Source organism: Danio aesculapii, chromosome 16 (genome assembly GCF_903798145.1).
Source record: "Danio aesculapii chromosome 16, fDanAes4.1, whole genome shotgun sequence".
Classification (NCBI taxonomy): domain Eukaryota; kingdom Metazoa; phylum Chordata; class Actinopteri; order Cypriniformes; family Danionidae; genus Danio; species Danio aesculapii.
In genome coordinates, this window is record NC_079450.1 from 44877503 (window position 1) to 44902409 (window position 24907).

The following is a 24907-nucleotide window of genomic DNA, read 5'->3' on the forward strand; positions in this document are numbered from 1 at the left end:
CATCAGTCTTGAATAAGTCCAATGTTGAAATCAAAGAAGCCTCTGTATTAGCAATTTATTAATATCTCTGTGTATTTTTACAAAAAAAGGTTTTTGGTGAGAATATTTGAACTTATGTTATTATTAGGGATGCACCGATATAGAATTTTTGACAGATACTGATAACTCTTTAGATTTGAAGACAGACAGCCAATAAAAAGCAGCTAATAAACACATTTAGGCCCAATCCCAATTCTATTTTTGTACCCCTTTCCCTTGGCCCTTACACCCGAGGGTGAAGGGGAGGGGCTTCAAAATTCACCCTGAAGAATTGGGACAGCACTGCAGCACCTGCACACATCATCATATGTCATCGCGATCTCTTGCTTCATATGAGATCAGACGATTGTGACTGCTGTAGTTATTCCAGTTGTGTTATTTTTGGTGTGTATCTTGAGGAAATCACTGAAGGCATAAATTATGTTATCATAATGATCTAATGTGGCAATAAGATCGTAACTATACTGTGCATTTACACAGTGGCAATATTCATCTATGTAAACACACCAAAAACAACATTAGCATTATAGCAGACATTGTAAAAAGCTCATTCCCAGCCACTAGACTTTTTCTGACTATTCAAGTGTTATCGAGTGTCAGAATTATGTAAGACTGCTATACAGGAGTTATGATTATGGATTATAGATCACGAAATTTAGAGTTTTTTATTTTAGCAGGTTTTTTTAAATAGCATGACTGTAAAACACGAACACGGTTATGAATATATTAAAACGTGTGCTTGTTTGTTGTAAAAATTCGTAATAATGACAAAAAAATACTAATTTGTGGATCTCCTTACTCCCGGGTTCAGCTATGTTGCTGGTGTATTCTGGGAAATTTTCTTACCCCTTGGTTTCGATTGTGGTCCTGAAAAATCTTCATTCGAAGTGGTATCTACCCCTTCCCCTTAGCCCTACGCCTTCAAGCTAAAGAGAACTGGGACACCCCTACCCCTTCACGGAAACGCGCAAAACGTGGGGTAGGGGTAAGGGAAGGGCTAAGGGGTAGAATTGGGATTGGGCCTTATTACTTCTTTGATTACAAAAACAACAGCAAGCACATACGGTGAACAACTGATTTTATTTTAAAATTTTTTAAAAAACTTTTCTATGGCCAACTTAATTGTATTGAAATAAAATCTACCGCCTGACCTAAAAAAAAAACAATAAATAAAGTAACGAAATCACTGAACACTAAGCAAAAAAGTAGCGGCAGGTCAAGTAGTTCAACCAGCGTGTCACATGTCATGTGTGTCATTATAGGTGCGTTCGACTTCATGCAGCTCTGAACAGATCAATCAAAATCTGTCCTAAAACAGTGCATGCTGGTTAGAAATTTCTTCCAGTTTGACGCTGCACCGATGCCCACGACTATCATATGTGCCATGAAAATACCGATCCGAGATCAGACTATTGATCCAGCCGGTGCAGCATCTGAAGAGCGACTGCAGGAGCTGCGACGATGACACACGGCTGGATTCCGTATGACAACGACCACATGTGTTTTGGATTCATTATGGGACAACTTCCATCTAACAAACTTCCAAACAAACAATTAACCTTTTATGCCAACTCTATGTTGTTCACATCAAGACTTTAAATATTTTACTGCAGTAAGCCAAATCATCTTTTTTGTTAAATAATTTTTATAAAGGCTAGATTGCTTACATAGGTTTATTTTTTGACATTTTCATACAGACCCTACTGTATACAGCTCCATATACGATTTAAATTACATCTTTTTAGTGAATAACCAAATATCAACTCAAATAAGTCTTATAGTCCTATAATTTATTGGCTTAAAGTTATTAGCCTGATTTAGTTATTGGACGGATAATGATAACATTAAAAATAGCACTTTTCAGTCGATATCAATATAGACACTGATATACTGTGCTTCCCTAGTTATTATAGTTTTTTATACAACAGTTCTGTCTGGTTCTTGAATCTGATTGGTTGATAGCAGGCAATATTCTGAAAATAACAGCACTCATCCAACCTCTTCACCCTTGTGTATTATTCCGCCCACATACAGCAACAAGCAGAGGACACTCTACAGTTTGACAAATATTGCAGCTGCTGGGCAACATAATGTACTTTTGAAGCTTTTTAGTCGAGAATGTAGTTGTTTAGATTGCAACTCGACAGTTTATTTATAAGGATAGTGCCTCTTTTAAATATTTATCATTTCTGAGAGACAGCGTGTCGGTGGCCATTAGCCTGTCATTGAGCAGAGCAAAGGCGGTTGACATTGTCCATCCAAAAGATGGCATCAGAGACATAATAAGCATATTTTCTAACTACAGCTGATCATATCCTTAATAAACTGGTAAGTGACTTTAAGTCGATCTCTTTCATTTGTTGTAGTGTATTGAGTATGAGATGGGACTCATATCAGGAACGTACTGTATGTATTTTGTGTTGGCCACTCTTTGTATAACCCTGAGTTACTTTTTGGTTATCTGTTTGTTTCTAATGAGTCTCCAGTTTTGTTACTGCAGACTAGTTCAGTAAAAAGTAAGAAAGAGGAAATGCCTGCATGTGTAAAGCGTTTAACAGTATTCTTGTAGTGTTTGCGATGCTTTGGCTTTTTTCAGGGTTAATCATTGTGATCTCCCAAATGCAAAAGAGAAATACTGGGAAATCTCTGTAGACTGATGGCATTTCATGCCGTTTAGCCTTATAATCTTACAATGTCAGCAAAATCACCTGTTTTGTCATCACTTTATGATTATGCCGTAGAATTGTTGTATAAACGCAATATCATGTTTTTGTATATCATGTCTTTTTTTTCTTTATTTTTTCTTTTTTTGTGATTGTGTCACTCCTGTCTGTGTTTAATGTCTCTTTGTTGTTATGTGTATTAGCACATGGATGTCTCTTTTGTTGTGTTGGCCATCTGCTCCCCTTGTCCTGCCTCCTTGTTTTCCTATGCCTCACCCCCTTGTTTAGTCCTTGTTTGTCTGATTATGTTCACCTGTTCCTCATGCTCTCTACTCCCCTTATACTGTGTTCATTCGCCCTTTGTCCTTGCTGGTTTGGCACACTATCTTTTTGGGTGCTTGACAGAAGTATTTTTGTAGTCTAGTTTTGTTTCTTTTGTCTAGTACTAATCTTTATCTTGAATTAATTTAGCCTTTTGATTTTTATTTATTTTTTCTCTTCTCTCAGCAAAGTTGCAGTCATTTTTATTTTTGTTTGTAATTTAAGACCTATTTCAAATTTTCATTTTGTCATTTATGATTCTCAGTCCTAGTCTTTTGTTAAGATTTATTCATTTATTTTATTTTTTATTTTTTTGTACCTTTTTTTTGTTATGTATTGCTTTCTATATTATTTCTAGCTGCAGCTTATGTCTTTTGGCTTTTTGTTTTAAGTTTTAGTAGTTTTATGTAGTCCCCTTTGTTTTCATTTTATTTCTCGAGCTCTAATTTTTCCCCTCTTAAATATCTCTTGTTTTTACTTTTGTTCTATTTTGTTTTCTTTTTTAAATTTTCTTGTCTCCCCAGCAGTCTAGTCCTGTTTTGTTGCTTGTCCCTTGCCTCCTGAGTCTCCACCGGTTGTGGATAAACCAGATTTGTGAGGGAAACCAGAGCACCCGGAGAAAACCCACGCGAACACGGTGAGAACATGCAAACTCCAAGCAGAAATGCCAACTGACCCAGCCAAGGCTCAAACCAGCGACCTTCTTGCTGTGAGGTGAGAGCAATACCCACTGTGCCACCGTACTGCCCTCATTTGTTAAAACTTTGAGATAATGTGACCTTTGGTAGCATAAAGACTGACACATTAGTTTCGTTATGTCATTTGTTTTTTAAATTGCTGGTAGGAAAAAAAAAATCATTTGAATTATTTTAGTATATTTGCAGGTACAGAAAAACGGTCCATTGTTTGTTGCCAGTCGTGTAGCACAGCTTACTTTCAAACAAATAGTTGTTCAGTTCTTTGATTTTGTGTGACCAACTTAAAGGGACAGTTCACCCAAAAATAAAAGTGTACTCCCGATTTACTCACTCTCAAGTGGTTCCAAACCTGTTTGACTTTCTTCTATTGAACACAAATAAAGCTATTTTGAAAAATGCTAAAAATTTTAACTATTGACTCTTCCAAGTCAATAGTTTGAGGTTTCTTATATTTTGAAAATAACATTTTGTGTTCAAAAAGGCGGCAAGAGAAACAGGTTTGGAATAAATTGGCAGTGGAAAAATAGGGAGTACATTTTTATTTTTGGGAGTACTTTCCCAAGTGAATGTGACAAGTTAATAAGTAAATGATGATGACAATTTTTTTGGTGCGTGAACTATCCCTTTGTGGTAAGAGGGCGGGGCCGAGAGCCGTGGGAACAAAATGATCCCACTGAAGGACCTCTGGGTTATAAAGGGACGAACGATGGCAGAGGTGGATGAGAGCGCACCGGGCCCGGACATATTGTTTTACTTTAGCTTTTGGTTTGACGGTAGTCTCCATGAGGAGCTGCCATCCATTTGATTTATTTTCTCATTAAAACATTTAAAACTTTGTCTGTTCTCCGCCTCCTTCTTCCCTGCGGCCAGGTGGCCGTAAACTTCATTGCACTCTTTAAACACATTTGGGGTAATGAAATCACAAATCTGATTTAAATGTATTATAAGAAACTAACATTTGGGGAAAAAAAGCTCTGTAACAGACAGAGAAGATATCGGCATCAGCTCAGCCAAAAGAAGTTTGAAAATATCTGTTCATCCCTACTATATTTTCCAGCCTGATCTCACGAGGAAACGCAATTATTTTATGTTTTGTCAGTTTAGTGGCTAATTCGAGTTCAGTCGTACGAAAATGTACGATTTTAAAAACAAGGCATGGCACCTAATCCCACCCCTATCCCCAACCGTCATTGGGGGATGAGCAAATTGTACAAATTAGATTCATACGAATTAGCCACTAAATCGAAGAGTTACGAATTGCCGTGAGATTGCGTTGATATTTTCACATAAAAAAAACAAAAAAAGTCATTTTCACTTAAGTATTTAAGTGTATTTATGAAAACATTTTTTTTTTTTTCTGAATAACTGTCTATTTAAATGATTATATAATAAAAGTATCTTTACCATAAAATAAAACAGATTTTTGGTTGTACCGCCCACCCCCTAACAGGGATAAAAGCATTCTGCCTCAAACTGACTATTATTCAGTCTTTAGGTTTTGCATCTTTGGTTATAAAGCAATATATTTTTACAGTTTTGCAAATGAAAGGTAACAGTACTAACCAAAGATCTTGTCTATGGAGGCATTAGATGGAAGAGTACAGTTGAAAATAGAAAACTGTCTCTTCAGTCTCTGCGGAACATCATTCCGTCCACCTCCAGGATGGATCATAGCCGCCAAGAACTGTATATCCACAATGTTGGTGAATTCTCCTGGTTTTTCCAGGTTGAAGAAGCCGTTTTGCTCCATCAGTTGCCGAACTATTTCATTTGTAACCTTTGTAAAGAAGAAATTGAATATTCTTAATTCAAAGGTCCAATAAAATCAATAAATCCAACACAATGCTGATCAATCATAAACATAGATAAAGGTTATAGCCTATACAACATACAGTAGGTCTCAAACTGGATTCCTGGAGGGCTGCTATTTTGCTCCAACACTAATCAAACACATCTGATCCAACTAATCAAGGTGTTCAAGTTTCAACACTATTAAGCAAGTGTGAGTTGGAGGTGATTGGAGCTAAACTGTGCAGAGCTGTGGAATTGAGTTTAAGACCATTGCTATACAACATGGTCAATGTGTAACGCACGCACACACTACACACAGATACTTTAACAAACATCGACAAACATATATATTATTCTTATATTTTTTCAAAAACAATGATATGGCATGTAATTAAAAGAAAAAAAGGGTTCACACTTAAATGTCCACAAAGGTTGCAGTATAAGCTATAAACCAGCATCGGAACCAACCTCACCTCACCAGCATATGCATATCACAGCATTCATTTTCTCACCTGGTCACCCCACTCATTGATCACAGGCATGTTGATGTCATCAATGAAGATGGACATCTTCTTCCCTGCCGGAGGTCCGTAGGTGGTTCCCATTCGTTTATCCACATAACTCTCCACAGAGCGCTAAAAGCCAAATATTCAAAAGAATCATACCAATGCTAAACTCACAAATACATCCAACAGTAGAGCATAAATTGCAAGGCACAGATAAGATTTGGATGAACAATCAATACAACAGTCAATAATGATGCAAACATTAACTCCAAACACCTGAGCCCTGAAAATGCTAAACACACTGATGAAGTCTTTAGATTTCTTGATCTATCAGATGTTCAAGGCAACACTTTCTATGAAGATATAGTTAATACATTATCATGGTGTCTGTGTTGTATATAGGGCTGGGTGATATGGCAAAAATGCTATCTCCATAATTATTTTCCATATTGAAGGATAATTATATATATTTTGATATCATATTTTTATGCTTCCAGATTTAAAATAGTAACCCAACAATGACTGAAGCCACAAAAGTTACAGGGTCCATTAAATGGCATGACATTTTCGGCCGATAAGTTTTCAGTGGCTGAAATTCTAAATTCTAAAATCAACACAGGAAAAGTCTCCTATTATTGCACATTTCTGCTGTGTGATTGACTCTTAGATCAATATAGAGTAAAAAAGTCCAGAGATTATCGTTGTTATTGACAAATTTTATCGTGATTCAATATAATATCATTTATCGGCCCTGCCCACTATATTGATTTAATATTTTATTTAAGATTTACATACATTTTTTACTGCACTTGGTCAAAAATACAGCAAACCTGATCATAAATACAGATTTTAATATAATAATATAATTTATATTATATGTATTACCATGAACAGAAAAAAATATATTATATTATGTTAAATATGACCAGGACTTGATATTAACTTTTTTGATCACCAGCCGCTTTAGCTAGTAGTTTTCCAACTTTACTAGCCACTTACCATTTTCACTAGCCAAAATATTTTAAATGCATAAATTTGACTTTGGCATGCTAAAAAAAAAAAAAAAAAATTCATTTTGTTATGTCCACATGCCTCCTCGTTAATTTAACCCTTTTTTTACATGAACTTTTATGGCTCAACACTAAGGATTTACCAATTTATTCTCTGGCCACACCAAACCAATTATTTTCTTGCCACAAGTTTTAAATAATGTGTCAAAACAAGCTAAACACAGCTGTATACATACACTTTTTATTCAACAAAAATGTTCTTAAAAAAAACAATTGACAGTTTAAAAAATAATTCTCATTAATCTAAAACAGTACACAGTAGTTTGTCCAGACTAAAGGCCCCAGATCATCAGATAACTATCAATAAATAGGAGTTAAACTTCTATTAAAACATTGTTATTGTAAAGGACGATAATTAAACCATATTAACAAAAATAACTGCAAGAAAAAGAAAGCAGGTGAAAAAATACTGTTTGCGATAGTGAAAGGATGATCACGTGGACACGGTTAACATTAAGCCCAGTAAAAATCTCTTCAAAGAATGGTAAAAGTGAAAGCGGCAACAGCTGCTGCATTCCGCTTGGCATACCGCTTTTTTCCAATCTATTTCAAAGAGAAATGATCGCAGCTGTTGCATTTCCAGGTTGCATTTCCAGGCACGGTTGTTTTGTACAAGGAAACGGGAGCTTTTAAGTACTCGCACGCATCACATCAGCTATGCCTCGCTCACAACGTCAGTGAGTGAGGATCGCCTGTGTCACACCGTGCACCTGATCATCCTCTCATTTGGTACTCACCTGCTTTCTTTTGCTTGCGTGAACACTTATCAGTGCTGCTTCTTGATTCTAAGAGCACATTTGCCTGCATATTGACAAATGGTCATAAACAAAAATTCTAATCTTTAGGGACAAGGCAGCTCTGGCTGGTTGAAAATAATTTTTAAATTGCCAAAGTGGCTAGTGGGGTTGTCTGTCTAACCCGCCACAGGTGAAATCTACCCGCATTTGGCAGGTTGGCGGGTGTAATTGTCAAGCCCTGAATTTAACATAATAATATATTATATTATAATATATTTTTAAAAATACGATTTTTTCTTGTCAATAAATTATTCATTTTCAGAAGCCACAACTTCAAAATCATTCTAAAATGCAGAAAATCATATTTAAATGAAATGAAATTAAATGAAATTAAATGAAGTTAAATGAAATTAAACTACTTGTGGAAACTATAATAGATTTTTAAGATTCATTGAAATTTATGATTTTATTTCTGTAACAATGTAAAAGTTTAAAATATAATGTAATTTTTATATATAAAAAATACATAGCTGGATGTATTTCCTATAACATTTAAAGTTTATTTTAATAAAATCATGCAATAAACTATCTTGTAACTAATAAATTCAATAAAACAAACATACAACAAAGTCAAACCACTGTTAAGAATAGCAGAACCAAATAACCAAATAATAGACCATTACCAGAAAAGCTAATCTACTACACTATAACATTACTATAAAGATAATCGTATAATTATTTTTTATCAGTACACGTTACAACATTGCTTGAATGTGCAGACTTTATACAATGTGTTAACCAAAAGAATACCACAAGAAATACCACAACACAGGACATGTTTTTGGGGAAATCACAGACATGATGTACCTGAAACATGAGAGGTGTGGTGGCAGAGGAGAAATTGAGACTCTTGGCAGTATGGGACTCTGGGTCATATTTGGACATGTACCCTTTGATGATGACGGTTTTGGCAGTGCCCTGCTCCCCTATCAAAAGCACAGCCTGAAACACATGAAGAAAACACGAGTAGACTCCAAAGAGAGCGACCATCTGCTATTATGTACAGCTAATCATAGTGCTGGCAACACAGGAAAAGTCTTGATGACAAATAAAGTAGCTGTCCATTTAAACAAGCCTCACTCACAGTAATCAATACTGCAGCACTCTGTGGTGTCATTGTCAAGAACCTACACTCCAAAATAGACTTCTACAATCTATTGAATGTTTTTTATACTATTCAGATAGAGGAAAACCGTACTGCACCAAAACTGTGCTTGATATTGTGCCGATGCTCAGCACAAATAAAATGTATTACAGGCAACTAGATTTCTAAGCATGAAGCAAAAAAGCATTCACTGAGAATTCTTTTTTGCATTCCATAATTAATAAAGTGGAAAAGTGGAAATTAGTTCCTTGTTTTCAACTTATTGTTTATTACTGAAAACTAGTAATACGGTAATACTTTCAGGTTTTTCCAATACATTTTTATTGTTGTTGTTTTTGTGCACCATGTTGGCTGTGGAATGTGACACTATCACTTTATTAGGTCCACCTTACTGGTAACGTGTTGTACCCTCTTTTGGCTTCAGAACTGCCCTAATCCTTCTTGGCTTAGATTCAACAAGGCACTGGAAAAGTCCTTAGAGATTTTGGTCTATATTGACATGATAGCATCACGCAGTTGCTGCAGATTTGTCGGCTGCACATCCATAATGCGAATCTCCCGTTCCACCACATACCAAAAGTGCTCTATTGGATTGAGATCTGGTGACTCTGGAGGCCATTTGAGTACAGTGTACTCATTGTCATGTTCAAGAAACCAGTCTGAGATGATTCACGCTTTATGACATGGCGCATTATCCTAATGGAAGTAACCATCAGAAGATGCACTGTGGTCATAAAGGGATGGACATGGACAGCAACAATACTCAGGTAGGCTGTGGTCTTGACACAATGTTCAATTGGTACTAATGGACCAATTGGTACTATTGTCCAATTTTGGGGAGCCTGTGCGAATTGTAGCCTCAGTTTCCTGTTCTCAGCTGACAGGAATGGAACCCTGTGTGGTCTTCTGCTGCTGTAGCCCATCTGCCTCAAGGTTCAAGGTGTTGTGCATTCAGAGATGCTCTTCTGCATACCTCGGTTGTAACAAGTGGTTATTATAGTTACTGTTCCCTTTCTATTAACTTGAAGCAGTCCCACCATTCTCCTCTGACCTCTGGCATCAACAAGGCATTTGTGCCCACAGAACTGCCGCTCATTGGAAATTTTCTCTTTTCAGACCATTCTCTGTATACCCTACAGATGGTTGTGCATGAAAATCCAAGTAGATCAGCAGTTTCTGAATGACTCAGTACAGCCCGCTTGGCACTAACCACGTTCAAAGTCACTTAAATCACCTTTCTTTCTCATTCTGATGCTTGATTTGAACTGCAGCAGATCCTCTTGACCATTTCTAAATCCTAAAATGCATTGAGCTGCTGCTATGTGTTTGGCTGATTAAAAATTAGCGTTAACAAGCAGTTAACAATCAAGTGTACCTAATAAAGTGGCCGGAGATTGTACGTCCTATTGACAAAATAAAAAGTCTATCATTTGATATTGTGCACTATTATTTAACGTATTTTGTGGTGTCGCAAAATGCATTGTTTTATAGTAATACTATTTCATCATTTGTATGAGGATAATATTACACTTAAGGCAGAAATGAGAGTAACAGCTTGGAGCAAAAGTTGTTTGTACCATGTGCTTCCAATGATTACATTTAGCATTTGATTTAGCAATATTTTATGTTGTGCCTATAATTTTTAAAAGTGTTTTATATTTTATTTATATTTATTTTGTACTTCTGCATTCTTAAAAAAGCATTTGCCTTAAAGTTCTGAAAAGGTGCTATATCATGATATAAATAGTTATCATTTTATGAGACGACTCATATAGTGAAATGAGATTCCCAGCCATGGCACCGCATACCTTTTCTAGGGATTTACTGAATTTTGCCGTGTGGCAATGGCATTTTTGTTCAAAAAAGGGAAACAGCCAAAAATATGAGCAAATAAAAGCAGTGCCCAACAGTGTTCAACATTCTGGTTTCACACTGGGAGCAGAAAGCACTGCTCTATGAAACCCATTCATTTTAATGGCTTATACCACGCAAGTGCGGTTTGCTACTGTATTGACCAGGGGCGTGTTTCCCAAACAACGACGTAACTTGGGGCTGAACTATCATAGTACAATGCATCATTCGGGAAAAGAAGATGTAGTGATGAGTGTTTCCCAAAACCTAAGTTGCTCTGTCACAGATCCATCGTTTGAACCTCGTTAGTTATAACCTAAAACGTACGTAATGATGCTCTAAACAGGGTCGAGAAACAACTGCTTTAGAGAAAATCCCCATAACTTTTTTTATGCAAATTATTGTTTTACACGCACATGCATTACAAACAAAATTCAATTATTAGTTTTGGTAAAAACATGCACTTATTTTCCATATTAATTGGAAATTATTATATGTAATTATTATATGTAAACAGATATAGGGCCAATGTTTCCTTTACAAACATTACTGAGAATATGCCATAAACTATTCTAAAACATAAAACCACTTACAAAAAGCTATCACATATTCTAATCTTACATATAAATCATCAATTTAATGGTTTTAATTCATAAAAAAATAAATAAATAAAAAACTATCCTACTTGATAATATTGTTTTGTTTTTAAATGTCAACTTTTACAACTTTGACATTTAAACCATGTCGTGTACAATACATACATTATGCCTTTCTTAATAAATAGCCTAGGCTACTATAAATTAAAACCATTGACATAGACATACGTGAAAACAAACATATACAGGGTAGGCTATGTAATGTAGATTCCACTTTCCATAGGTCATGAACCACGACTTTCGTCATGAACCACGGCTGCGTACAAAATGGCATAAATGAATTTTATGTGCACTATGAAAAAAGCACAATTATCAATTTGGAGATTGCTCAAACTGAATTGTAAAAAATACTTTGAAAGCAAATTACACGTAAGAGAGATGACTTCAATGTGTTTTTTAATCATTCAGTTTAAATGTTGGAATGTTCTAAATGAATAGGACTTAGGGGGGAAAGGTGGTGATAGAGCACACCCAGGAACTACACTTAAAATTTTTTTTTTTTTTTTGCTTGTTCAAACTACTTATTTAAAATAAGCTGAGTCAACACAATTTTTGAGATTTCATTGGGACAGTTAAATTTTTTATGTTCAACCCACATAAATTTGTTAAAAGTGTTAAGTTAATCAATTTGTGTTGGGACAACATGAATGAATTGTGTGAAAACCCTGCATTTTTTTACAGTGTATGATTGTAACTACAGCTAGTGGTACAGTTGCAAACATACAAGTTTGCAAATGTTCGTTGGAACTATGGATTTGGGAAACACTAAATCAACACTATGTTTGTAACGACAGAACTTGTGACCTAATGATGGTTTTTGAAAACACCCCAGACCGAGTCAAGTAGCTTTTACCCACGCCATGGCCAAAGTTCAAAACAGCTCATTATTCCACTCTGTGGATATTCTGCTCATGTACACATATTTATGCAAGTGAATTCCACTCAAATAATGTATTGACAGGATATTTCTATGTAGTATACTTCTTCCTGCTGTTTGCAATAGTTCTATTGTGCTGTCATGGCAACTGTGGTAATTATTCACTGTCAAGAAAAATTGTTACTGTCAATAAAATGGGTGTAATTTCATTGGCTTGTTTTTTTTAAATCAGTTTAATTTAATTTTAAAAGTCGTACTATTAAAGAGAACTCTTTCTCATTAAATCTAAGACTTTTAAAATTCAACTTAGAAAGTTAAATTATACTTATTATTAATCAAACTTACTTTATATTACTTAATAAAATAATAAATAATTATTCCAAAGCATTTTTAGTTTTGGTTTTAGCCAGGTGCTTTCAGAATTTAAAATTTCACTTTCAGACCAGAATCTCTATATAAACATGCTCAAGCATGTTTGACGACTGCGCTAAATTTAGTGCATGTTTTGCAGCATCTTGTGCATGATAAGTCATTAAACAACAACAAAACAAAATTTGAAATAGGTTAAATTCAAGAAAGTGTCTATGGACATTTTTCTGTTTATCTAACCTGTCTTCCAAAAAAACATTCTGTCTGAATGGCCTCTTCTTTTTGATCAAAATTCAATTCTGAGTGCAAAAACTCTTACCTTGCCCTGTTTTGCAATTGTCTGGATGAGGAAGTCAGTACGAACATTGTCTACATTGGGCACCAATATGGAGCCATACTCTGGTGTAGAGTCAGGTGGATAAATATACTCTTCCACTCTGGTGTTCCAGTGAACCCAGTGGCCTGCGAAAATAACAGAGTAGCTAAAATTATAAACCTCATTAAAATTTACTTGTTCCAAACCTGATTGAGTTTCTTTCTTCTGTTGAACACTAAAGACATTCAAAGAAACAAGAAAAACTTTCACCACTGTCTTCCATCATATTCGCTTTTCCTTGGACATAAATGGTTACAGGTTTTCAGCTTTTTTCTAAATCTATTCTTAAGTGTTCAACAGAATAAAGAAACTTATAGGTTTATAAACACTTGAGGTTGAGTAAATAGTATTTTCCTTTTTGGGTGAACTATCTCTTTAAATAGGGTTATAATTACTGTTTTGATTCAGAGGGCTGGAAAACCTGCAGCCAATTAGATGTTTATATGAATTGCAAAATGTACACTGATAAATTACTTTAAAAAAGTATAGACTTTGTGTCTTTTTTTCAAGCTTCAGCTGTGAGAATCTTGATATGACTCATATTGCTATTCACTAGTAATGCCCAGCAGTTGATTGGAAAACAGAAGAAATACAGTAAAACTTGAGTGTCTTAAGAATTAGTTAGAGAAATCGATTCTGCATCAGTTCAGAGGATTCAAAATTAATCACTATTCTCTTTTAAATGGAGTTTTTAATAGCAGATGGTGATATATGCTTTACAGAGCTGTACTCTGCTTGCATCCAATTCCTTACATACACCACTTGAACTGACAATAATCAGTAATAAAGTTAAGAAAGGGTTAAGGGAATTTCAAGAGATCATAGATATCATAGATATAAGAGTTCATAGATATGTGTTTACATTAATCTTGTGACATAAAAGACAACTTATATGACTCAGCTGAACACGTGTGTAAAAAAATAGACTATAGAACACCATCTGCTGTTAAAGCCGAAGAATCTCGGAATTGGTGCAAAATTGAATCCTTGAAAGAGTTTTTTCCAAAGATTTTTTTTACGGTATGTACCATTGATATAATACGTAATATTGATATAACGTCAAAATAAAGGGATAAAATTTAAAACTCAGGGTTACTTAAGGGGTAAGTAAATTGGTAAATGTGGTAAATTTCAGTTTTGGAGGAAATATTCCGTTAACTTTTATCAAACTATAGAAATTTAAACGATAGAACACCATCTGCTGTTTAAAACTAAGACTAAGATTTTTTCCACAGCTTTACTGTTGTACGTATACTAAACATTGATATAATATGTAATATTGGTATTACTTCAAAATAAAAGTCACAATTTAACACCATTATACTGCATGGAAGAGATCTAGGATCGAATTTAAAATTACTCTGACCAACTTGAGGGTGAGTAAATTGGTAAATGTGGTAATTTTCCTTTTTGAGTGAACTATTACATTAACTTTTATTAGGTATAGTTTCACAAGCTAATTTCGAGAGGAGCATGAGATATGATTGATCGTGGCTGGTCTCTCATCTGTAATCATTAGTAAACCAATCGAATTATTCCAAACTCACTATGAACAGCGCATCTAGCATTAATCTTTGTTTTTTGAAGAATCCCCTCATCCACCCCATCTCCCCCTTTTCCTCCTTTAACAGGGGGAGTTCTTGAGAACTACCTGACCTCGGACCTCCTAATATGTTTATTGACCAAGCGGGAGCCCTTGGCTCAATTATCTCCGAGCTCAGGGTTCTCTCCCGGGCACACAGAAGTGAAGAGGGGGGTGAGGGGAGTGGGATGTCATGGGCCCCTAATAATATCTCTGGGGGCCCCCAAAATGCGTGAGCCCTTAGAATTGTCCTTACACTGACAGAAGAACAAATATGATGCGCAAAAACCGTTAGCACAGTGAAAAACTACTGTCACAGACGTCTGTACGCAAAAAAAAACTATTATAAATAAACCAAACCATGCGGACTGGATGATTTGCAGCTCTGCTTGCTCTGACGAGTGCTACGGAGAGCACACGGTGCATCAGTGTTTTCATAGCGAAAGAGTGAAGATGTTTTTCAGACTCAAAGAGAAAGTTGTTCTCTTACAGAAGCAGGTATTAGATTATTTTTACCCTCTCCTTTTCAAATTAGTGTATGCATATTTTAATAATTTGCTTATTATTTGCTTATTACTGATATTACTGATACTATACTAATTAATTATTTAAGTAATATTAATTATTCACCTTCATAATAAAGTTCAACTCCTGTCTCTATTATACTTTATAATTAGTAATTTTATAATTAGTTTTGTTTTATGCCAGTGGCCAGTCCACTGGATCAGAGGACCTAATGAACATCTCTGTACCTCTCCACACCAGCCATCTCAGTCCCCAATGAAAGAGTTTTCTCATCAGCAGGGGACATTGTAAATGTGCAAAGACCACAGATTATGCCAGAAAACAGATAAATGCTGATATTTCTTTTTAAAATTGTAAAATACCAGCACAGTCACAGTTTTAGTTCATTTATATTAATGAGTCTTTTTTTTTTTTTTTTGGAATTAGTTTTTTTAAATAGCCATTTAGTTATGTCATAGCCATAAAATCATGACTAAATCAAGAATTGTGAGATTAGTATTGTGAATAGTATCAAATCGTGAGTCAGGTGAATCGTTACATTCCTATACAGCATGGAAGAGAACTAGAATCAAATTTAAAATTACTCTGACCAACTTCAGGGTGAGTAAACATGGTAATTTTCATTTTCGGGTGAACTATTCAGTTAACTTTTATAAGACTATAGAAAATTAGATAATTAGATATATTAATCCCAATCCACTCTTAAAAACTAAGAATCAATTTCCCAAACCACAGTTCACCACAGTTCCAAATCAAATATTTGGAGACAAAAAAATTTAATTAGCATGGGAAGGATCCTCCCTATATGAAAAGTTCAGCTTAAATTGTAGCTTAGTTAACAATTCACTACATTACATTAGATAAATCAAAGATGCACTGTTGAAGTTAAAATTATTATCCCTCCAGTAATTTTTTTTCTTTCTCAAATATTTCCCAAAATATTTTTCCGTTTCACACAAATTTCACAGTATTTCCTATAATATTTTTTCTTCTAGAGCAGTGTTTCTCAACCACATTCTTAGAGGACCACCAGCTCTGCACATTGTTCATGTCTCCTTCACCAAGCACATCTGCTTCAGATCATCAGCTCATTAGCAGAGACTGAACGACCTTTAATGGGTGTGACAGACTAAGGAGACATTCAAAACATGCAGTGTTGGTGGTCCTCCCAGAACATGGTTGAGAAACACTGCTCTGGAGAAACTATCATTTGTTTTAATTCAGCTAGAAAAAAAGCTGTTTTAATTTTTTTTAAACATTTTAAGGTCAATATAATTAGTCCTCATAAGCAATATTTTTACCACTGTCTACAGAACAAACCATCGTTGTGCAATTAACCTAATTAACTTAGTTAAGCCTTTAAAAGTCACTTTAAGCTGAATAATAGTATCTTAAAAAATATCTAGTAAAATATTATTTACTGTCATCATGGCAAAAAAAAAAGAAATCAGTTATTATAAACTAGTTATTGAAACTATTATGCTTAGAAATGTGTTAAAAATATATTATTTCCGTTAAACAGAAATTGAGGGAAAAAATAAACAGGGGGGTAATAATTCTGACTTCAACTGTATATCAAAACAGAAATGAATGACCAAGGCAGACAAAAGTAAGACTACAAAAAATAAAGCGGCTTCAACATTACACAGAAAGAGATGTGTGAGGGTGTTAGATACCATCATTAGTGACATAAAAGTCGAACATGGTGTCCTCGCTATGGGGAGGGATATTGGGAAGATCCAAGTGGATGCTGTCATGGTTACGGAGCCATCTCTCCAACTTCATTCGATCATCCAGTTCCAATAACGCTCCCACACTCCACATAAGAGCAAAGACATAGAGACGCTCCATGTGCTCACGAGACAGCTCTCCTCCCTGCTCCTGATGGGTTACATCATCAAAGACACATTATCAAAGGTCTGTCAGAGCACCAAGGCCTGAAATATGAAATTTCAAATACTCCAAAGAATGGAACTTTGAACTTGTAACTTGAAATGGTGAACTTGAAAAGTATTCCCATAACATCACTAAATAGATTTTGGTAGATAATCTTTATATACTATATATAAAGTGGAACATGCTGTTGGAGACTTGCTGTAAATCTTCCTTTTTGTAGTACAATAGGGATTTGTACTCATAATTAAAATGATGTAAGATTACATCTGCATGTTGACTGTGAATGAAAATGAACAGATGCTTATTAACAAACAGATGTTTTTTTTTTTTTTTTTACATTTTTAATCATCAATCCCCATCCATCTATTCTGACCACTATGGAAACATGTCTCAGACTGTATTTTCAGCACATTAACCTTAACTACTGTATGTTGGGTATAATATATACAGTTTCATAATTATTAGCCCGCCTGTTTATTTTTTCCCCAAAAAGATTTTTATCAACACATTTCTAAACATAATAGTTTTAATAACTATTTTCTAATAACTGGTTTATTTTATTTTTGCTATGATGACAGCACATAATATTTTACTAGATATTTACCAAGACTCTTCTATACAGCTTAAAGTGACATTTAAAGGCTTAACTAGGTTTATTAGTTTAACTAGGCAAGTTAGGGTACTTAGACAATTTATTGTATAATGATGGTTTGTTCTGTAGACTATCAGAAAAAAATAGCTTAAAGGGGCTAATCATTTTTTCCTTAAAATTGTGTTTAAAAAAATTAAAAACAGCTTTTATTCTAGCTTCTAGCCGAAATAAAACAAATAAGACTTTCTCCAGATGAAAAAATATTATCAGACATACTGTGAAAATTTCCTTGCTCTGTTAAACATCATTTGGGAAATATAGGGAGTGAATAATTCTGACTTATCTTGACGCCTATACAAGTTTTAGGAACAACAAATGATAACTTGACTTCTAGCAGATCATTTGGTATCAGAAGTGGCTGATATGAAAGGCAAAGGTCTCAAGATTACGCTTATTTTACCAAAATAAAATATGATCATGCCTTGATTTTTTATTATTTAATTAGGACAGTAAGATCTGACTTTGATTAAACAAAAGTCTTGTCACTTAGCAGAAATAATGTATAGAATATAAAGTCATGGTCCAGTGGAAAAATAATTAATATTGTGTATGACTCCCATGAGCTTGGAGGACTGCATCTATACATCTCTGCAATGACTCAAATAACTTATTAATGAAGTCATCTAAAACGGCAAAGAAAGTTCATCAAGATTATTTGGATTCATCTTCAATGTCCCCTCCTTCATCTTACCCCAGACTCAATAATGTTCATGTCTGGTGACTGGGCTGGCCAATTCTGGAGCACCTTGACCTTCTTTGCTTTCAGGAACTTTGATGTGGAGGCTGAAGTATGAGAGGGAGCACAAATATCTTGATACCTCAGGTTGTTGATGTTGCAATCCACTCTGCAGATTTTTTTGCATGCAGATTTTTTTGCCCCCATACTGAATGTAACCCCAAACATGTTTTTTTTTTTCTTCACCAGACTTGACTGATTTCTGTGAGAATGTTGGGTCTATGTGGGTTTCAATAGGTCTTCTGCAGTTGAACAGATGATTCATCTGAAAAATCCACCTTCTGCCACTTTTCGAAATGATCAACTAGAAGTCAAGTTATTATTTGTTGCTCTTACAACTGGGATCGACGACAAGACTTTTGTCAGGTAGAACCTTTTGTCAGGTATATTTAAATTAAATCAATAATCAGTATTTAAAATTATGTTTTTAATTAACTAGAATTTATTTAAAATAATGAAGAAAATAAAGAAAAAAATATTAAAAACAATTAAACTGTAAATGCTTTTTTATTTTAAAATATTTAAATTATTAGGTGTAATTTTACCATATTTCTTCATAAATCCTTATCAAGTAACTTTTTATTTATCAGTATTGGAAACAGTTGTGCTGTTTATTTACTTATTTGCAACAGAAATCTTTTTAAGAACTTAAAAGAAAGTACAGTTGTGATTTACATATTGCGGATTAGCTGGCACATGCAAACTTCAGTACATATGGGCTGTAACATACCTCAGGCGTGAGGGGGTAGCACTGATAGTGCTTCTATTTTTTATTCAGCTAGAGGGCATAATATATATTCAGCTCATGTTTAATTGTCATAGAATAATGATAGTGTGGTGCATGATGTGTATCTCAAAACTAAATGCTATTCGAATGACAATACAAGAAATAATGTGTGACATTTACCAGGGACAATTCGCCATAATGATATTCATGACTTTCAGATAAGGGGAAATGGGTCGAATGTCAAACAGACATATTGAGGAAAAGCTGGTTATTATGTTCACATTCACAGATTGATTTAAGCTTATTCTGTTTAAACTGTGGCATAGTTTATCAACATGCAATCAATTATTCATGACCGGTGTCAAGCTTAAATGTAGCAAATTTATATTATTTTGCATGAGAGTGGGAAAGAAGGTTTTACGCAGCTGATGGCCTTCCATCTGCAACCCATCTCTGGGAAACATCCATACACACTCATTCACTATGGACAATTTAGCCTACCCAATTCACATGTACCACATGTACCGGAGCACCCGGAGGAAACCCACGCGAACGCAGGAAGAACATGCAAACTCCACACAGAAACTCCAACTGACCCAGCCGAGGCTCGAACCAGAACAAGTGCAACGGAAATGCGGCGTTCAGAGCCTTTAAGCTTAAGTATCCAAATGTTTTCTGCTGCTCGCACCACTCGTTTAATGTCAGGTGACTCACGCTCTGCGCAGCCTTCAACTGCAGCTCGTGCTGTATTAAACAGACACACGTCACTTCATAACTATAGCAGCCGTTTTTCGACTGAACTAAATTTATTTTTAATGTCTCGGTCATACTATTTAGAGGGCTGGAACAAATTGCCTTTCAGCAGAACCGCCAATTGAATAGCCCTGGAATAACATTATACAGTATATATTACTCTAACAGTATAGCATACGTGTGATTACCCTCTTATGTCATGCTTCATACATCGTAAATGTCAGTTGTGTAAAATGTGCATCTGGTTGCCACTGAAAGTCAGTTATTGGAGTTTGTAATTTAAAAAATTTGAATTATTTCTATTACAAAAACACATAAATCCACCTCATAAGACAAATATTAACCCCCCGGCACTACATGGGCTAGTTTGATGTGTGCTTTTGGAAGCTTCAGAATAAAAGTCATTATACAATACCATTATACTGAATGAAAGAGACAAGATAAAATGTTAAACTACTCTACTCTACTACTGTGTTCGTCTGACAGAAAAACAGTCACATGCACTGAGGATAACTTGAGGGTGAGTAAAATAATAAATGTGGTAATTTTCATTTTCGGGGTGAACTATTCCGCTAAATTGTACTTAAAGTTTACAATGCAAATACAATTAGAACTGGTTACTTGGAAAACAAACCAGACCTCTCATATAATACATCCACTAATAGACAGAACATATGACTTTAAATTTGTAACATAAAACTTTGTAATTTGTATCGTCAATAAACGATCTGAACATCTTAAAATGTGACTGAAATGCATATAACAACTGAATACATGTATAATTACACCCATTTGCTGAAGTAAATAACTGAATGAATTGAATGATGGGTGCAAAAATCTACGGAAATCTTTGGGTGCAGATTCCGTGCGGGCCTACGTAAGTCCCATTTAAAGTCAAGTCACAGGTCCCTTTGGTGACTAATATTTCCATATTTTACAAAGTCTGTGCAGCGAGTGAGGCGGAGCCGAGAGCAGTGAGAGTGGAACGAGGCTGGTGGGGTTAGTGTTAACGACTGTCACCTGTGTGCTCCACCTGTCTCGAGTCTCACAGAGGAGCTCTGGAAACTTAAAAGGAGGAGAGACAGCAGTAGAAAATGAGGGAGAACCAAGCCTGGGCCCTGGTTCAAAAAGGAGGTTAGGTGAAAACTCAGAGTATGTTAACCATGAAATGAGAGAAACTCTGGGTTTTCCATTTCAAAATGGCAGGTTTTTCAAACTCTAAAAAAGCAGAGTAAGTCAAGCCTGTTTCTGAAAGAGAGGTAATTTTTACTCAGAGTCAGTTACCGTGGTAACTTACTCTGAACCTAACCTGGTCAGGAGCAGGTTTTTATTCTCTAAACTCTGAGTTTCTGTCGGTCTCCTCCCCTTTTTTTTTTTAAAGATGAAGCAGTATTTCCCGCCTTAGGTTTCCACCCACCAATTTTTATGTGCATTTTGGATCTGTCCATAAAAAAAATTGGTTGATGGAAAATATATAAGCATAAAAAACATATGCGCACAACTGAGTAGGATAAACGTTTTATTCGATAAGAAAAGATGCGCATAAAGTAAGATGGAAACACTTTTACTGAACAAATTCCAGTATGTGTATTAAAAAAGTTATAAAATAAGAGATCATATGATGATGAAAATGTGTGTGAACGGACAAACCAGCAGGTTGAGCACATTGTAAAACAGCTGAAATGTTGTTTTGGTCATTCTAAAACGAATAAACGGAATCATTTTAGTATTGATTTTATTATTATTAATTACCTCCAGAGCTTCTGGAGCGTGTCAAGAGCATCTGTTCTCCTCATCTTATGGCTTCAAACACCACCACACAATCATTGTGTGTCGGCAATATCCTCTGAGGTGAAAGTCATTTATTAAATAAAGAAAAGTTTCGACACATCAAGTTCAGCTGGAGAAAGAAATGCTGATCTCCTTTTTCAGATGTTGCCATGGTGACTCGTAATATCTGCACTCTATTGATAATGCCTTTTTATAGTTCCGGTGTCCGCACTTAATCCAAAGTTGTTTGACCTAACGCAGATCAGCTATTCTGAAAGCGAAAACTCAGATTTTTTTAATCTCTCAGTAAATCAACTCAGAGTTCAAGTTTAAGCTCAGAGTTGGTTGAACCTCCTAACTGAAACAGGCCCCTGGACACTTTGTTTGCTTTGCTTTTTATTTGGTGGTAGTCACCTTGAGGGGCTGTTGCTGCTGCCTGTTTGTTTTATGGTAATTTTTTAATAAATTGAACATAAAACTTTACAAATTTTCTAAAATTCATCGATTCTCTGCTTTCTTCTTCCTAACGGCCAAGTAGCCATCAACCTTTGTCACAATCTTAATTCGCTTACTACAATAATTGTTCATTCCTTTCTCAAGTCGTCGACCCTATGGGATCCACTACAGAAGGAATAGTTTATGAGGGATGTGGAAGAAGGCCAAATGTGTTTTTTGTTTGTTTGTTTTATTTGCAAATAATTATGTATAGCACATAAGGGTTACTGAGTAAAGATGGCCAACGGCACTAATTTGTGACCCTGGTGTTGAGAGCATGTTCCACAAGCTAATATTTAAAACTCTTACTGCTAGTATTGTATGTTAGTATGTACTATTTCACTGATGGAAAAATAATAAATCTGAGTTAATGAGGATTACAACTGTTGAATCAAAACCTTAGGCTGAATAAGTCCTTGCAGCATGTTTATGCACTGCATGATGATGAAGGCCTCCAGCATTTCGATCTTATACTGCAACGATTGGATGCTGAACCTGTAGAGCTCAGGGAAAGAAGAGGAAAAAAGATCCTTCAGGACCATCCCTTCCTGGGCACAGCGATTCTTCAGCCAACCCTGCGCACACACAGACAAACACAAATTCAATTCACTTTAAGCTTATTTGTATATTGCTTTTCACAATAATTCGTCACCTTGGAATTATAAGGTTCTATCTGCATTCTAAATGATTTTGAGATATTGAGCTTCAAAGTTTTAGCATTCCATATAGCAAACAATATGTGTGTAACATTTGTTTTTTAAATCTCTTAAAAGTCTTAATGTAAACAAAATGAAAACACATCCCATAATGTAAATAAGTTGTCAATAACTCAATTTTGACAAAAATGTCAGATAGAACCTTTAATTTTACGGTGACGAATTATTGTTCCTAAGCTTTACAAAAGGTGCATGTTATTACTGTACATTACAGTCAAAATCAGAAGGTTAAGGTGTTGTATATAGGATGGACAGTATAAATACATAGTTATACCATGCAGTATATACCGTATAGTGTCCAGCCTAGTGAAACAGAGGGTTCTTTTTCTCTAAAGCGAACCTTTTTTTTTTTTTTTTTTAATTTTTTTGCTTAAGAAGTTTAAATACATAATTTTGGTGACATTTTATGAAATATTTCGTGCTGGATTAGCTTGTCTTCTGGAATCACATGCATGCTGTGAAAAAAATAAAAAAACAAAAATAATGTTTTGTCAAGTTGCTTAGTGATATCATGTGCAAATTTTGTCAGTTCAAACACACACTACATGTTATTTTTTAATTTTTATAGGGACTTCCCGTAGAGGTAAACAATGGCGAAACTTAATAATGCAATATGTTGTGATAATCAATATTGATAACAATTATTTTAACTTTTCGAGAGCTTTTTAAATCTATTCAGATTGTATTAGTAGTTGTTCATCACAGCATCACAATATTTAATGGGTGATTTATATTCAAACAGACATTATTATTAAACCATTTTCATATAATATGGCATGCCAAATTCTTACTTAAGCTTTTTGTTAGTTAACACATGTTTTATGCTTCTAGTAAATGTGTTTTTAATGTAATTTTGCACCTTACCTGTGTTTGGCTGTAAAAGCGCACCTACAGGTGTTTTTCTAAGGCGCAGGTCAGTTTTTTCTCCAGGTCATAATTTATTTAATTTAAATTAATTTAGTCAAAAAACAAATAATCAGACCCATTCGGTTTTTTTCTGGAATGTGTCCCAGACCAACTTCTGAAGTTGTCCAAGTGATCGGATTTATTTCATAATAATAATTCCTTACATTTGTATAGCGCTTTTCTAGACGCTCAAATCACTTTAAACATTTTTGGGGGGAATCTCTCATCCACCACCAGTGTGCAGCATCCACCTGGAGGACGTGACGGCTGCCATATTGCACCAGACCGCACACCACAAACCAGCTGGTTGGTGGAGAGGAGACAGAGTGATGAAGAGTGGTTAAACCCCTACTCTTTTTCGAAGGACATCCTGGCATTTTTAACAACCACAGAGAGTCAAGACCTTGGTTTAATGTCTCATCCGAAAGATCAATTATTATATCAGATTATATTATAAATTATTATATCGAATCAGAGTAAAATGAATGAAGTGACCAGGTTTAAACAGCCTCAAAAACACAGACGCGACGGGATTAGTGCCTTTTGCTGTGAAGTGACAGCTAACTAACCACTTGGTATTAAAGCCTTCATTGGACATGAAGGCTTGGACATGGTTATTTTCAAAAAATGTAATGAAAAAATAGGGAAATGGTGAATTGGTGGTCACAGGAAAAAATTAACAATGCCCAATATACAGGACATCTCGGCTAATGCAGCCAGTTAGTCTAGAACCGGGGTGTCCAAACTCTATCCTGGAGGGCCGGTGTCCTGCATAGTATAGCTCCAACATCCTCCAACACACCTGCCTGGAAGTCTAGTATACCTAGAAAGAGCTTGATTAGTTAGGTCAGGTGTGTTTAATTGGGGTTGGAAATAAAATATGCAGGACACTGGCCCTCCAGGACCAAGTTTGGACACCCCTGGTCTAAAACCTCATGATAGCGACAGATTCTCATCTGTTAGGAAGTAAGTAACGCTTACCCTATTTGACAGTCTTTTTGAACATATGTTCAATATTTTGCTGCTGCCT

The 24907-nt window shown here is 35.2% G+C and overlaps 1 protein-coding gene across 1 annotated transcript in view; it reads right to left on the bottom strand.

Moving 5' to 3' along the window:
* Positions 1-24907, bottom strand: part of dnah5 (dynein, axonemal, heavy chain 5) — a 264013-nt gene that overhangs the window by 137757 nt on the left and 101349 nt on the right. The window contains exons 45-50 of the mRNA XM_056476107.1: positions 22654-22830; positions 16903-17107; positions 13063-13205; positions 8693-8827; positions 6025-6147; positions 5285-5498 (exon numbers count right to left, since the gene is read on the bottom strand). Of these exons, the coding sequence (XP_056332082.1) occupies positions 5285-5498; positions 6025-6147; positions 8693-8827; positions 13063-13205; positions 16903-17107; positions 22654-22830 (997 nt within the window). The remainder of the gene's footprint in view (positions 1-5284; positions 5499-6024; positions 6148-8692; positions 8828-13062; positions 13206-16902; positions 17108-22653; positions 22831-24907) is intronic.